This window comes from Vigna umbellata, chromosome 7 (assembly GCF_029865625.1).
Source record: "Vigna umbellata cultivar VRB3 chromosome 7, Vumbellata_1.0, whole genome shotgun sequence".
Lineage (NCBI taxonomy): Eukaryota > Viridiplantae > Streptophyta > Magnoliopsida > Fabales > Fabaceae > Vigna > Vigna umbellata.
Genome location: NC_142171.1, coordinates 9,732,286 through 9,746,138, shown reverse-complemented (window position 1 = coordinate 9,746,138; position 13,853 = coordinate 9,732,286). Strand labels below are relative to the sequence as shown.

General features: G+C 36.1%; 1 protein-coding gene across 1 annotated transcript; it reads right to left on the bottom strand.

The window, feature by feature from the left end:
* Positions 1-738: 738 nt before the first annotated feature.
* Positions 739-13,616, bottom strand: LOC124823071 (AP-4 complex subunit mu-like). The gene is made up of 13 exons (XM_047295202.2): positions 13,456-13,616; positions 12,436-12,530; positions 11,809-12,012; positions 10,698-10,814; positions 10,462-10,590; positions 9,523-9,649; positions 9,331-9,434; positions 9,121-9,225; positions 8,902-8,996; positions 7,643-7,730; positions 7,443-7,503; positions 7,270-7,343; positions 739-1,074 (listed from the first exon to the last, which is right to left on the bottom strand). The coding sequence occupies exons 1-13, from the start codon at positions 13,511-13,513 to the stop codon at positions 976-978; spliced, it is 1,356 nt and encodes a 451-aa protein (XP_047151158.1). The 5' UTR covers positions 13,514-13,616; the 3' UTR covers positions 739-975.
* Positions 13,617-13,853: the final 237 nt, after the last annotated feature.

The following is a 13,853-nucleotide window of genomic DNA, read 5'->3' as shown; positions in this document are numbered from 1 at the left end:
AAATGTAAAATTGAGTAAAATAGAAGTGTGGAGGAATAATATATATATATATATATATATATATATATATATATATATATATATATATATATATATATATATAACAGTGAAAATAAGCATTGTTTAGAGGACAAAAAAAGTAGAAAAGAGAATAAAGATAAACAACATCTCAAAATGGAAAATATGCATTGTGATTTACCTCAAAATGGTTTGTTTCGCTTTCAAAAAGAGTATTTTATTTTTTGTCCGATACATACCTGTAAAGAACTATTTAAACGTTCCTCTCTTTATGTAGCTTTAGGTTTAAAAAACTATTTTAAAGTAAAAAAAATGACTTTTGAACTTTAAGTTACATGCATAAAGCTTGCCAAAACAACCTCCTCGACCTTGTGTCTACGTGAATAAGGTGGTATTTTTATAAATTTAAAAGAGTTAAATACATTTGTCTCTATTTCAAACTTTGATATAATCTAGTTATTAAATTTTAAAAATAAATATAATGTTTCTAATCTTGAATATTTTTTATGGATTAAATAACATTTCAAGTTAGTGTTTAAGTTATTTATATCATTTAACATGTAAAAAAAATATAACACCATAAGATTAAAAGACTACATCCATTTAGTAGTTTTAAAATTTGGAGACCAAATGCATTAAACTGAAACAGACTAATACTAATTTTGCATTTAAGTTGATGGACTAAACACACTCATTTAAAATGGATAAAGTGATGGTGAATGTGATGGGAAATTAGGAAGATAAAGAAGTTTTGAAAGTAATTCATCCAGCTTGTATGATCAGGTTGAATTTGTGCAATGAATGACAAGACAAACAACTAACGTCATCTATATTCGACTTAGATGAAATTTACAAATAAAGAATAAAGTAAACAAAACAAAGCATATGTATAATGATGAGCAAGAGGAAGGAAAATGAAAAAACTGAAGTGGGTGGGGAACAATGTTTTTGAAGGCATCATATACGAGCAACGTAGGAATTTGCCTGTGTAACATACCTAACCCACCGGTATGGCTCATGCGTAGCAGATTTCTTTGCTATCTGCAAATACTTTACCTGCATTTAGAAAAATTATGAAGTACTTAGCACATCCAAATTAAACTCATTTTTTTATTCTACAGGAATATCACCAACTTCGGTTATGCAATTCTCAACGCACGTAGAGGGCAAAGTATTTCCATTTTCTACTTTTTAGCAAACGTTTTTGGGTAGTAAATTTGATTTCTCAGTCAATATAAATAAAATAAAAGTTAATATTAGCATAATCCTAATTTAGCTAGCCCAAAACATTGTGTTTTTCTAACATTGGATGTTTTTCAAAAGTAGGGTGGTAAAGCTAGTATGCCATATACAGATATGATATTGAACCTTGATGTTAATATTTTATAATTATCAAAAACGGAACTTAGTACCATGTTCAGGGTTAGCTGAGTAATAGACACGGCTGTACATACAGGTGATAACAGTTGAAAAACTGTTATTTTCATGCTTAAAATTGATACTAAAAGCAACCTTTAACACTTAGAAACTAGCTTGAAATCATGCTTTTGGGTATATTTTTAGAAATAAGAGAGCTGGACAGGTTTATGCTTGATTTCATTTTTATGCAGGTTTTAAGGTGAATTTGGTGAAAGAAGTGAAGAAGGATAGAGATGGAATCAGAAAAGACATAAAAAAAAGTGCAAAAGGACTGCCGCTGAGCGGCACTCAGGCAATCACAGTGGATCCGCTGAGGGGTGAAAAGGCCGCTGAGGGGAGGAAAATAACTCACGCACTTACCGCTGAGCTGCACTATTTTGGGCTTGGGCCTAATTTTCTGTATATTTTAGAATAGTATATAAGCTTTAGGTCGTCCTAGGGTTTGTATCTTTGGCAGAGACGAAGCAAACACTCTCTTTTCCACCCCTTGAAGGAAGATCTTGGATGCTCAGGCTACCTCCTCCTCTTTCTAGGGTTCTATCTTTCTTTCATTCATTATTGTTCATCTAGTTTCACCATGAATATGGTGAACTAAACCTTGTATAGTTGTTGGGAATCAATGTAGTCTTGTGAAACTTTCATATATGGAATTTGTGTTTTAACATCTTACTTTAAGATATATGCTTTCTTTCATCTTTAGTTAGGGATTTTCCTCCTTGCTTAATGCTTGCTTTGTTTAACTCATTCATTGTCATGATTATTGATTTTGTCGATATGGGAACGTACGGGGAAGTCTAGATCCGGGGAATTTCTCCCAATAGCATATTGATTGCCTTTAAGCTCCTGCACTTCAGAACTAATTACTAGGAATGCTAGGAATTGTATGAACTCGTAATTAAGGATAGGCCTTCTTGCAAGGTGATTTAGAGAGTGGCATTAGCAATTGATGATAAGAATGATGAATTCCTAAAAGTATATGAGAGTGGATATGATGAAATTGATAACCCCAACAACATACTCATCCATTTAATTCATTAAAGTGTTTGTTTTCCTCTTTTCCATTGATCAACATTCATGCATACATGTTTAATTAATGTCTTTTGCATTTAAACCTACAATCAATTGTTTACAAGTCTCAAATAATCAACAAATCATATAACTAACTAGGCCGTGAGTCCTTTGGGAGAACGATACTTGGTCTTACCGAGTTTATTACTTGATACGATTCGGTCACACTTGCCGAGGGTTAAACAAGTTTTTGGCACCGTTTTTCGGTGTTCATAAATTTGTCATCAATTGAGTAATAGACACGGCTGTACATACAGGGCAATGTGACAAAATAGAAAACGGCTATACAAACATATCTACTTATGTTCAATACAAACAGTTTTAGAGAGATCTCAGAATGAACATGTTAGGGTATAAGGTGGGAGGTAATGAGAAGGAGAAGAAAGGTAGCAGGGAAGTGAGGCCGAACGGTATTGACCGTAAAGGCCGAACGGTGGAAGGCATGGAGAGGTAAGGCCGAACGGTGCACAAAGGGGAGCGACCAGGCCGAACGGTGGGAGGCGGGGAGCGACCAGGCCGAATGGTGGGAGGGAGAGAGCAACCAGGCCGAACGGTGGGAAGCAGGGAAGGACCTGAGCCGAACGATTGAAGAATCACCATTTTAACTGTGTAGCGGTTAGGGGGGACAAGAGCTAATTACAGTAAAAGAAGCCACAATAGGAGAGAATATTCAGTATAAGTTAATTAGAGTAAATAAATATATATCCTAGTGAAATATTCAATATAAGATATTTATAATTAAGGATATATGCTAGGATAATATACAGGGGATATGTATATTAAATATAGAGATATTTATATTAAATGCAGATATATTCTAGGAAAATATTTAGTAAGAGATAGGGTGGGAAATAATTAGTATAAATAAAGCTAGAGTCTAGGGTTAAGGGTATGCTTTTGATTATTGAGTTTTGTGACAGACATTATTGTCTTGTGAGGGAGGTTATGCTCCCAAATAATTGATGGAGGGTATGCTCTCAATTATTGCTTACTTTTGTATATTCAGATATTACCATCAATAAAACATATTCATTCGTTCAATTCCATTCTTTCATTATTCTTTTGCTTGTTGTGAGTGTGTGAGAGGGTGATTTCGTTACGTCTCCTACTCGGATATGTAACAATTGGTCCAATCTGTCAGATCGAAGAAGAGGAGTGTGAGGCCAGCCGAAGTGACAGAGAGGAGTGAGAGACATGATGGAGGGAAGAATGAGTGCAATCGAAATCAAACTGGAGCACGTGGGGTTGAATCAGGAAAGCATGCAACTGTCCATAGAGGGAGTGGAGACGAAGGTGGTATTGTTCGGAGGAAGTCAGGGACCAGTCTTTGAAAGACTGGCAGCCATTAAGCAATCAGGCTTAGTGGAAGAATACATCCAAGATTTTGAAATCTTGGTGGGGCAGACAAAAGGAGTGGCCAAAGAACAGCTGATAGGGTACTTCATGGCAGGATAACAAGATGGAATTTGGAATCAAGTACGACTGCTTGATCTGCGAGAGTTGATGATAGCTATGAGGATGGCGAGGGATGTGGAGATCCAAGGGGGCGTGAAGGCTGGGAGCGGAAGTATGATCAATAATCAATCTGAGGAGAGACCGAACGGTTCGGATACGCGGTTGGAGCCCAATCGCCCTAACCAGAGTCGAACGGTAACTGTTGTGGAGAGCTGAGCGGCAATCACGGAGAGTGGGGGTTCCGGAAGAAAGGAAAGAAACTTGAGGAATCTGCCTTATGATGAATATGTGAAACGGAGAGAAGAACGAAGGTGCTTCAGATGCAACGGGCTGTTCGGTCCTGCTCACCACTCTCCGGATAGGAGATGGAGAATCACGATATTGGCATGAGGAGGGATGGCCACCACCCGAGCCTCCAGACCTGAATTGATGAGGAGCCATGAGATCAAGCTCCCCGATTCCAACCTTGAGGACAAGGTTGTTTTGCAGCGGGGTGTAATGTTAGGGTATAAGGTGGGAGGTAATGAGAAGGAGAAGAAAGGAAGTAGGGAAGTGAGGCCGAACGGTATTGACCGTAAAGGCTGAACAATGGAAGGCATGGAGAGGTAAGGTCGAACGGTGGACAAAGGGGAGCGACCAGGCCGAACGCTGGACAACGGGGAGCGATCAGGCCGAACGGCGGGAGGCAAGGAGCAACCAGGCCGATTGGTGGGAGGCAGGGAGCGACCAAGCCGAACGATGGGAAGCAGGGAGCGAGCAGGCCGAACGGTTGAAGAATCACCATCGTAACTGTGCAGCGGTTAGGGGGGCGAGAGCTAATTACAGTAAAATGAGCCACAATAGGAGAGAATATTCAGTATAAGTTAATTAGAGTATATAAATATATATCCTAGTGAAATATTCAATATAAGATATTTATAATTATGGATATATGCTAGGATAACATACGAGGGATATTTATATTAAATATAGAGATATTTATATTAAATGCAGATATATTTTATGGAAATATTTAGTACGAGATGGGGCGGGAAATAATTAGTATAAATAAAGCTAGAGTCTAGGGTTAAGGGTATGCTTTTTATTATTGAGTTTTGTGACAGACATTATTGTCTTGTGAGGGAGGTTATGCTCCCAAATAATTGATGGAGGTTATGCTCCCAATTATTATTTACTTTTGTTTATTCAGATACTACCATCAATAAAAGATATTCATTCGTTCAATTTCATTCTTTCATTATTCTTTTGCTTGTTGTGAGTGTGTGAGAAGGTGATTTCGTTACGTCTCCTACTCGGATACGTAACAGAACACCATCAAATCTGTTAGAATATTTACCCTATTTATCATGATTATATTGTGTCTAGGGTTACCCTATTTATCATGATTATATTGTGTCTAGGGTTACCTTATTTATCATGATTATATTGTGTCTAAGGTTACCCTAATTATCATGTACTCTTGTATCAATTTAATTTTATAAATAGAAGATTATGAGAAGCCCTCTAGAATTATTTTACAATTTCAATTTCAAGTTGGTATCAGAGCAAGTTGTCTGAGTCTCTTCCTACTCTATCTTTGTTGCTGTCGGTGGCCAGTGCCGCCACCGGCTCCTTAAAAATTTCATCTTTTCTTAAATACCTAAATTAGCAGTCTTGTTCTGGTTTCTATCTAGTCTCCAAACCCTAGTTGTTGTACGCATGTTTGTCGCGGTCTGGTGTTGTTTGTCGTTGTCCACTTGGCACTATTTTTTCACCTGTCCACATAAGTTTGTCACCATCAACCTCTATTTCCTGTCATTCTGACGTTGTCCGCTAATGCCGGCCACCGCCACAGTTTAGTCCGGCGACCAATGGATCTAGATCGCGTCCTTGAGCAATGGTCAACCTTGCCTGTGTCTAGGGCTAGTTCTCATCCAAGCACCGCCACGCACGCCACATCTGTTCTACCTCCGCCACCGTTGTCGTCTCGTTTTCTCTGGCGAAGTTAGGGGTTTTGTGAGCATTGAGGAGCGCGACCCATCCTTGTTGTCGTTGCCTCATTCTCCTCCACACGCACCGTCACGAACAACTTCTCTCTGATCAGCTTCTGGTGCGTGTTGGTCACAAGTCACCTTCCCAATGTCAGAATCATAAAAATTCTTTGTTTCAGCATTTTTCCTTAGCCTCTTTCATAATGTGTGTTTAGCTTTGCATATTGTAGCAGCTGTGATGTTTCTGATGGCTTGTGTCATTTATTTACAAGTCTCCAAGGAGAGTCAAGTGTTAATAGCTTGTTAACACAAGGAATTTCAAAACCAAAGTCATAGGTTGAAGGTTCCTCATGGCGTGAGGGGGAGTCCATTTCTGGCAAGATTAAGAATCTTAGTCAAACAATTTCACCAGTCCCTTGTGAGATCTATTTTTGGATGCTTTGATGAATAAAGGAGACCATAATGATCTTCCACCTTCACGATTTGTCTTGGCGCATCGTCATTTCTGTCGTTTGTCGTGAAGGGGAGTATGTTTCCAGCCACTGCAATATGTTTCCAGCCACTGCATGCCCCATCAGTCAGTGATGGTAGTCCTTGTAGTTGTGGCAATCCAGTTTCTGCAGGCCCCATCCTTACTTGATGGCAATCCAATTTCTGCAGTTTGTCTCTGTCTACCACTCGTCATTCACTTTTGATGGAAATCAACTTTGTCAAAGTCATCCTACTTGAAGGTTCGTGGTGCTAGATGAAGTTTCGTGCTTGTCCAATATTATTCTCCACAAGCTTATGAGGAGTCTCTTTGGTTACGCTAGTTTGTGAGTCCAATTTGGTTTATAGACATTCTCTCTTGATGGTATGAAGCATATGTGCATCTTGTCCAAAGCCAAAGTTACCAGGTCTATTGTCTCGACATTTTAGACAAGTTGATTTTGTTGCATTGAGTTTATTTATTCCAAGCTTGGCACATACAATTTGTATGCTCCAGCTTGAGGGGGAGTGTTAGAATATTTACCCTACTTATCATGATTATATTGTGTCTAAGGTTACCCTATTTATCATGACTATATTGTGTCTAGGGTTATCCTATTTATCATGATTATATTGTCTAAGGTTACCTTATTTATCATAATTATATTGTGTCTAAGGTTACCCTAATTATCATGTACTTTTGTATCAATTTATTTTTATAAATAGAAGATTATGAGAGGATCAATTAAGCCCTCTAGAATTATTTTATAATTTCAATCTCAAGTAAATCAATCTACATAACGTCTGATAAAAAGGAAGCTTTTGCTCAAATAAAAACTAGAAAGAATAAAAGTTCACATGGTCACTTTACCTGAAGCCGTGATGCGTTATACATTGGTATAGTAAATGTCACGCTAACAGGTCCGGATTCTTTCGTTACATTAACTGTTAACAAATATATTTGCATAATTATGACATATTAATCACCCAACCAAAAAATCAAACTATCCATTTTGAGCATGCATCAAGTATAAGGGTATATACCGTGAGATTCCTGAGCAAAGGTTAGCTTTGCCCGCAGAGTATGCTCAGATCCCCCGACAATCTGTTACGTAGCACTTATAAGTGACTTATTCTTCAGAAAAACGTAATGATCCAAATCATCCAATAAAAAGCTTTATTTGAAGAATTACAGACAATGAAACACGGAAAAAATAGGTTAGAGAAATGACAAGAAATATGACCTTTTTTAAACTCCATTCGAGCCTCTTGTTTGCTTCCTTAAAATCAGTTGTTTGTCCAACAGCTCCAGGTTCCAGCTCAAAACTAACTCTGTGACAATTCCGTCTAACTTACATCAGCAACTACAGTGTCGGCCATCGTTTATCCACACAGTAAAATTAGCAAGATAAATAATAGCATCCCATAATACTTGATGACATTCATTGACCTTTATTAACTGCTTTGTTAACTTCTACCGTATGTAATGCAAAGTCTTCACCTATTAGGTGAGAAATGGTCCTTGACACAATCAAAAAGCCTTCGATCCAAATCTAATATTGACATAATGGTCCCTTGAACTACTTTTTCCAACAATTTGTGTTCAGATTTCACACATATACGTCATGAATTGTTGGATCAGAGACTCAAAATTCTATATGTAACATGGTCCAACACACTTAAGACCCTACGGTTCTGAAATGTGGACAAGGCACACACCCAGCACCCTACCTTGTGCTGAAATTTAACTTAGCTTAGAAAAAGGAGCAAGAACATTACATATAACCTAGTGAGCGTGTCAATGATCATAAGCAACTAGTCACAAATGATCTGTTATAACTTTAGATTCTAGTCACACACCAAAATTGGCAATTAAGATTATTTCAATAATAAATTATAATCAGAAACAATTTTTGTTTGGGAAAATTTATTGAAAAACAATTTTAAGGTAATTAATTCCATTTGGATACAACAACAAAAAAATTAGTTTTATATAGTAAATTTGTGATAAATATGGTATGCAAAAAAGCTAAAACAGAAAAAGCTTATTTAATAATTTGGGGAAAACCGTTTAAGGAGAACGAAAACTGTTTGCAAAATATATAAGCTTAAAATATATAGAGGCATGAAAACAGCCTTTTTTTTTTCAAAGAAAAAACTGTAAATTTCAGCATCAATCCCAAACACTATTTTTTAAATAGTTTACTTTTCAAATTTCCTTTCAGTATAACCTATGGTCAAAAACATCCCTATTGCCCCCAAGGGGATAAAAAAATGTTTGTAATTTATAAAACATTATAATTAATTCCCTCTCTATATTTTTCATAAAATCAGTGGACAATCCCTTCAAGAGTTCTATAAACTGATGCAGTCCAAAACCTATTAGGGAATACTTCAGTAAAAATACTAAACGCATCAACATGTCAGGTTCCAGTTAACTAAAAATCACTTTCAAAGATAGTATCCCATTTATTAAACGACATTGAGAAATTTAGAATAATACCTGGAGGTATATTTCGGTAGTGGCATCTGCAATTTGATAGTATTTGCTGTTACACTTGAAGCAAACTCGGCACTTATTTTAAGAATTACTTCTGCCTGCAATAGCAATTTCAAAAGTGTTATTCTGCTAGTGACTGCAAGGGAAAGAGGAATACACACACATACAGAAAGATACATAAGACAGAAAACTAGAGAACAACTATTTAAAAGTAGGAATCACCTTAAGCGATCCTGCCTCTTCAATCAGAGCATTAATACGAAAAGGAGGCCTAAATTCCTGTGTCATACGGTAGTTCATGACTGGAAATTCACCATCTGGTGGGATCTAAAATTGGCAGTGTACCATTAAAATAAATGTTCAAAAGTAAACAAGTCAATAAAATACCTCTATATTCTGAATGAAAAAGTTTAAGACTACTTTGGTACCCACCAGGGATAGAGTTCTATCAATATCAAAACTATCTAGGCGAACAGATTCATGGAAATTACAGTCATCTAATACAACTGTTCCTGAGCCAGATGAGCTCCTATAACCTGCTCTAGAAACATTTCCACATAAGTATAATATAATTATAATTCTTGGAAAACTACTGGAAACAATGATTGAATGATTGGAAGTTACCGTAAGCTGCTCCCACATTTCTTCCAATGGAGAGATCATCATTAAGTGCTAATCGAATTTCAGGATTGCCAGAAAGATAGCTCTTCATTTGTATGGTGCCATCAATCTCAGAAGTCAGAATGTATCCCTGGCCAAATTACATTAAAAATACTGAGAATGATGAACACATGGTACAAGGGAATCATTTGAATACAAATATTCATTCTGAATTGTAAGTGTTGGGAGAACCAAGTTTTAGCTAATTTTTCGAAGGGAAGATCTTTGGAAGGATAATTCACACAGTCCAGTCTTTTCTTTTTCAATTATTTCTTGTTTCTTGGTCCTTTCTCTTGGAAAACTCAGACTTTGTTATTTTTGGTTGTAATGTAACTATCCACAATCTAATTGGCTATTTTTTACAGGGCTTCTATTGGTCTTCTCCACGCATGGCCAAACCGTCTTAGGTTAGATTTTACCATATTCTCCTCAAAATGTTCTCCTTCTACTTTCTTTTTAGAACCTCCATCCCTAATCCTTTTTCTTGTATGTGCATTAATCCACCACAATGTTTTCATTTTGCACGACTTCAATTGTTCTCTTGTATGAACTTTACCAAAAAAACTTTTGGTGTCATAAAAGCACTAGTTCACTATAATGCATAAAAAGATTTCAATCAAAATTGACTATTTATGTTTCATTAGGCAAGGTAAGTTTTTCCCCTGTGCATTTGATAAGTAGAATTTCTAATTGGAATGGATGGTTCATTACTTAGATTAAATTAGTTTCAGACACTAGAGAGTCAAGAGTAAATCCATGCTCGAAAGAAATCATAATTAAGTTTTGTAAATAGCATCCAGAAACCATAAGCAAAGCGTCTATACTCATGATACATGATGGACGATGTAACAATGGAACAATGTAATGAAATTCATCGTTTAATATTTTAACATATTTACTAACACTGGAGCTAAAAGTGATGCTGATTTTCTCAATTATATCTACAAAAATCTCTTCCCTCCTTCTACCCCCAGGCTCTGTGGAAACAACAGATTTTGTGACAGCAATGCCTGGCATTCTTTTTGTCCCTTGCTGCATGCAACCAAAATTAAGAAATAATGATATCATAGAAAAGTGCTAGCAATAATAACATAAAAACAAAATAACTGCGCAAATATAGAACATAGTAAACATCATACCGTGAAAATTGAACCAGGTCCAAGAGGTGATAGACGTGCAGCATCAACTACAAGTGGCTCATTGAAAACATAGGCTTTCAACATCTCGGTAGATGTTGTTTGAACATACCCAAAATCCTTCAAAAACATCAATGGGTCACTCATAAGTACGACTTTTGGAAACATGACTAATTAACTATGATTTCAGGCCTAAGCAGGAGTAAAACTTACAAGAAAATTGTAAATAGGCTCTTTAAGTAATATTTTCAAAAGGAAAACAATACAATATTGTTAGGAATAAAAGAGGAGAGAATTAACCTAATACCGAATGATAAGGCAAGGGGAAGTAAGGCCGAACGGTGCATGAGAGGAGAAGCCGAACGGTAAGTCAACGGGGAAGTGAGGCCGAACAGAGAGACAGGGGGAAGCGAGGCCGAACGGTAAGGCAAGGGAGAAGTATAGACCGAACGGTATCCAGAAGGGAGGAGGGAAGTAGAGGCAGACGAAAGGGAGGATGGGATCAAAGGCCGAAAGGTATATATACGATAGTACCGAACGGTAATTAGTAGAAGCAGATCGGGTTATCATAAAGGATAGGGCACGGGAAGGCGACACTATAAATAGTCTTCTTTTATTTTTGTTCAAGAGGTTATTTTCTTTTGAGTATAGACTGGGCATATTAGCCAGTGGAGGAAGATAGGCTTCCTTGGGGGAGAGTATACTTGTATTTTCGATACTTTACTGAATCAATAATACATACATACTTTTCAATTTTGTTGTTCGAGTGTTGAAGTGAGAAGAGGGGATCGAATTAGGTTATTTGCATAAAGTAACCTAACAAATATCCACCCAAAATTTTAGAGGTTTGTAATTTATGTCATACATTACCAGAAAAATATTGTAAACACATTTGTCAGATCTATCAGTGGCTACTAATATTAACTGTTAAAAAATACATACAGTTGTATCAACAATCAACTATGATAAAATGAGCCTCGAGTATGAATATTAGATTTAAAAAACGAGCTTGCAAGGATAAAGTGATAATATAATTCAACGAAGCATTAAAGTTAAGAAAACAAAGGCCTTTTAAAGGCATAATGAACCAAATAGAGGTAGGGAGGAAGCTCACAATAACTTCATCGAGTAACTCGTACACAAGCACAAAGTTTTTTCGTAGCGAGTCTTCATTGAGAATCCCAAGATAATCTTTAATAACACGAGCAATTCTTTGCAAAAGCTCCAAGACTAAAGAGGGTGATACATTAACCCTTGTAGTTGCAACAAACAATAACCCAACAACTTTCACATGAAAGTAATTTACACCGTCAACATTCTGCCAAAGAAAAAACACAACACAAAGGAAATCAGCATATTCAGCCAAAGAGTAGAAAATTACACGAAGTGAATCGAAACTTATAGCTTCAGTACAAACAATATTATGAGATCTAAACAATGGGTTAATTGGCGTAAATTAAACATTATATTACTATCAAAACCAGAAGTGGATGACATTGACAACAATAGATATCAACATTGGCATGTGGATATAGCATTTCGGCATATGATATATAAATTGAAGGCAGAACACAACAATAGTTACTAGTTAACATGAATGGTTATTCATCTACCACAAACCAAAAGAAAGGAGAGAAAAAAGGAGATAATGCCCTTAATAATTATTAATAATGTTACATACTCTCTCAAGCTTAAAGCACATTATAAAATGCTCTGCTTGATTCAGAAAGATAATACCTACAAAGACAGGTGGTGCCTCCTGCAGGTCCCCATCTTCCCAAAACTTTACTTTGCGGAAAAATATCTCTGCACTTCCCTTCTGGACTTCACCACGATCTGAAATCAAGAAAACAAAGAAGCAATGGTAACTGAGAGTCTGACAGTAAAGTTTCCAACCATTGGGATAGGATAAAATCTCATTCAATATAATAATAAGTTTCTAATGATAATGATTTTCACTTCACTTTCATTCCGTCCATCATTAAAATAAAAACTTTCAGATTAGAAGCAGCCGAATGTTCGCACTCCATTCCCCAGCACATCTTAATATTTTAAGATTTTATTTACTTGACCTAGGAAATCTAAAATTTAATGCAACTACTTAAAACAGGGAAAATACAACGAGGAAACTGAAACAGGGAGATGTTAAAAACATAAGCACCGACTAGATTCTAAACTATGGTTTGAGAAACTCCATTTCTAGCAATAGTAGAATTAGTCCCAATTTTATAAACTTAAAGTGAATGCAAGGAGCATATTTTAAACAGAAAAACATCGGAGAGTGTAAGGCAGCTTCCAATACAGATCTCACCAATTATCGGTTCAAATGTTAGCTTTCTCGTGAAATGCATTTCCACTAACAATTTCCATATCCTAACGAATCAAGATGCATTCCAACGTGTTTTAGCTCGTGCAACAAAATTGAACGGTGCAAATATCTCATCGAAATATCGGCCTAAGATATTTTAAAAAGTAATTAGCCACTCATAATTCGTGCTTCTAGAATTGGCCAGGGAAGTAATTAGTAATCAGTAATTAGCTCGTGATCAAGAGTGAATCGAATAAGTAAGATCTGGAAGGGTGAATTCGAATTAGGTATTATAGAGTAAGAAATAATCATATTACAGATCAGTAAGCTACACTAAAACGCTCTAATAGAACGAAAATCCATCAAAGCATTGGATGACCCACACAGCACCAGATCCAAAAACGAGGAAAACAAAAATTGCAAAGAAAGAGGTGATTCAGAGAGAGAACTAACAGTCACGGAAAACGATGTTATCGCCACGTTGTGACAGAACGAAGAACTGCGAGATCATGGCTCCGCTGGATGCACGCACCTCTTACCGCTGCACCTTTGGGAAATGGCTAGTATTGGTTTCTAAGCACCTCTTAGTTGCAATTAGCGGCTGTTTTTTCTTTCTTTTTTTTTTATTTTAAATACAAATGAATGAAATAATTTTGAAATTCATTTTATTATTATTATTATTATTATTTTATTATTATTATTATTTTATTTCTTTTATTTTGTATTATGTAAGATATTTAAAATATTATTATTTTATTTCAAGATAATTTATATAAAGACACAATATTTAAAGGTGAGTAATTTTAATATGATAAGATAAAAAGAAATTACTACGTATCTATTATATTCAT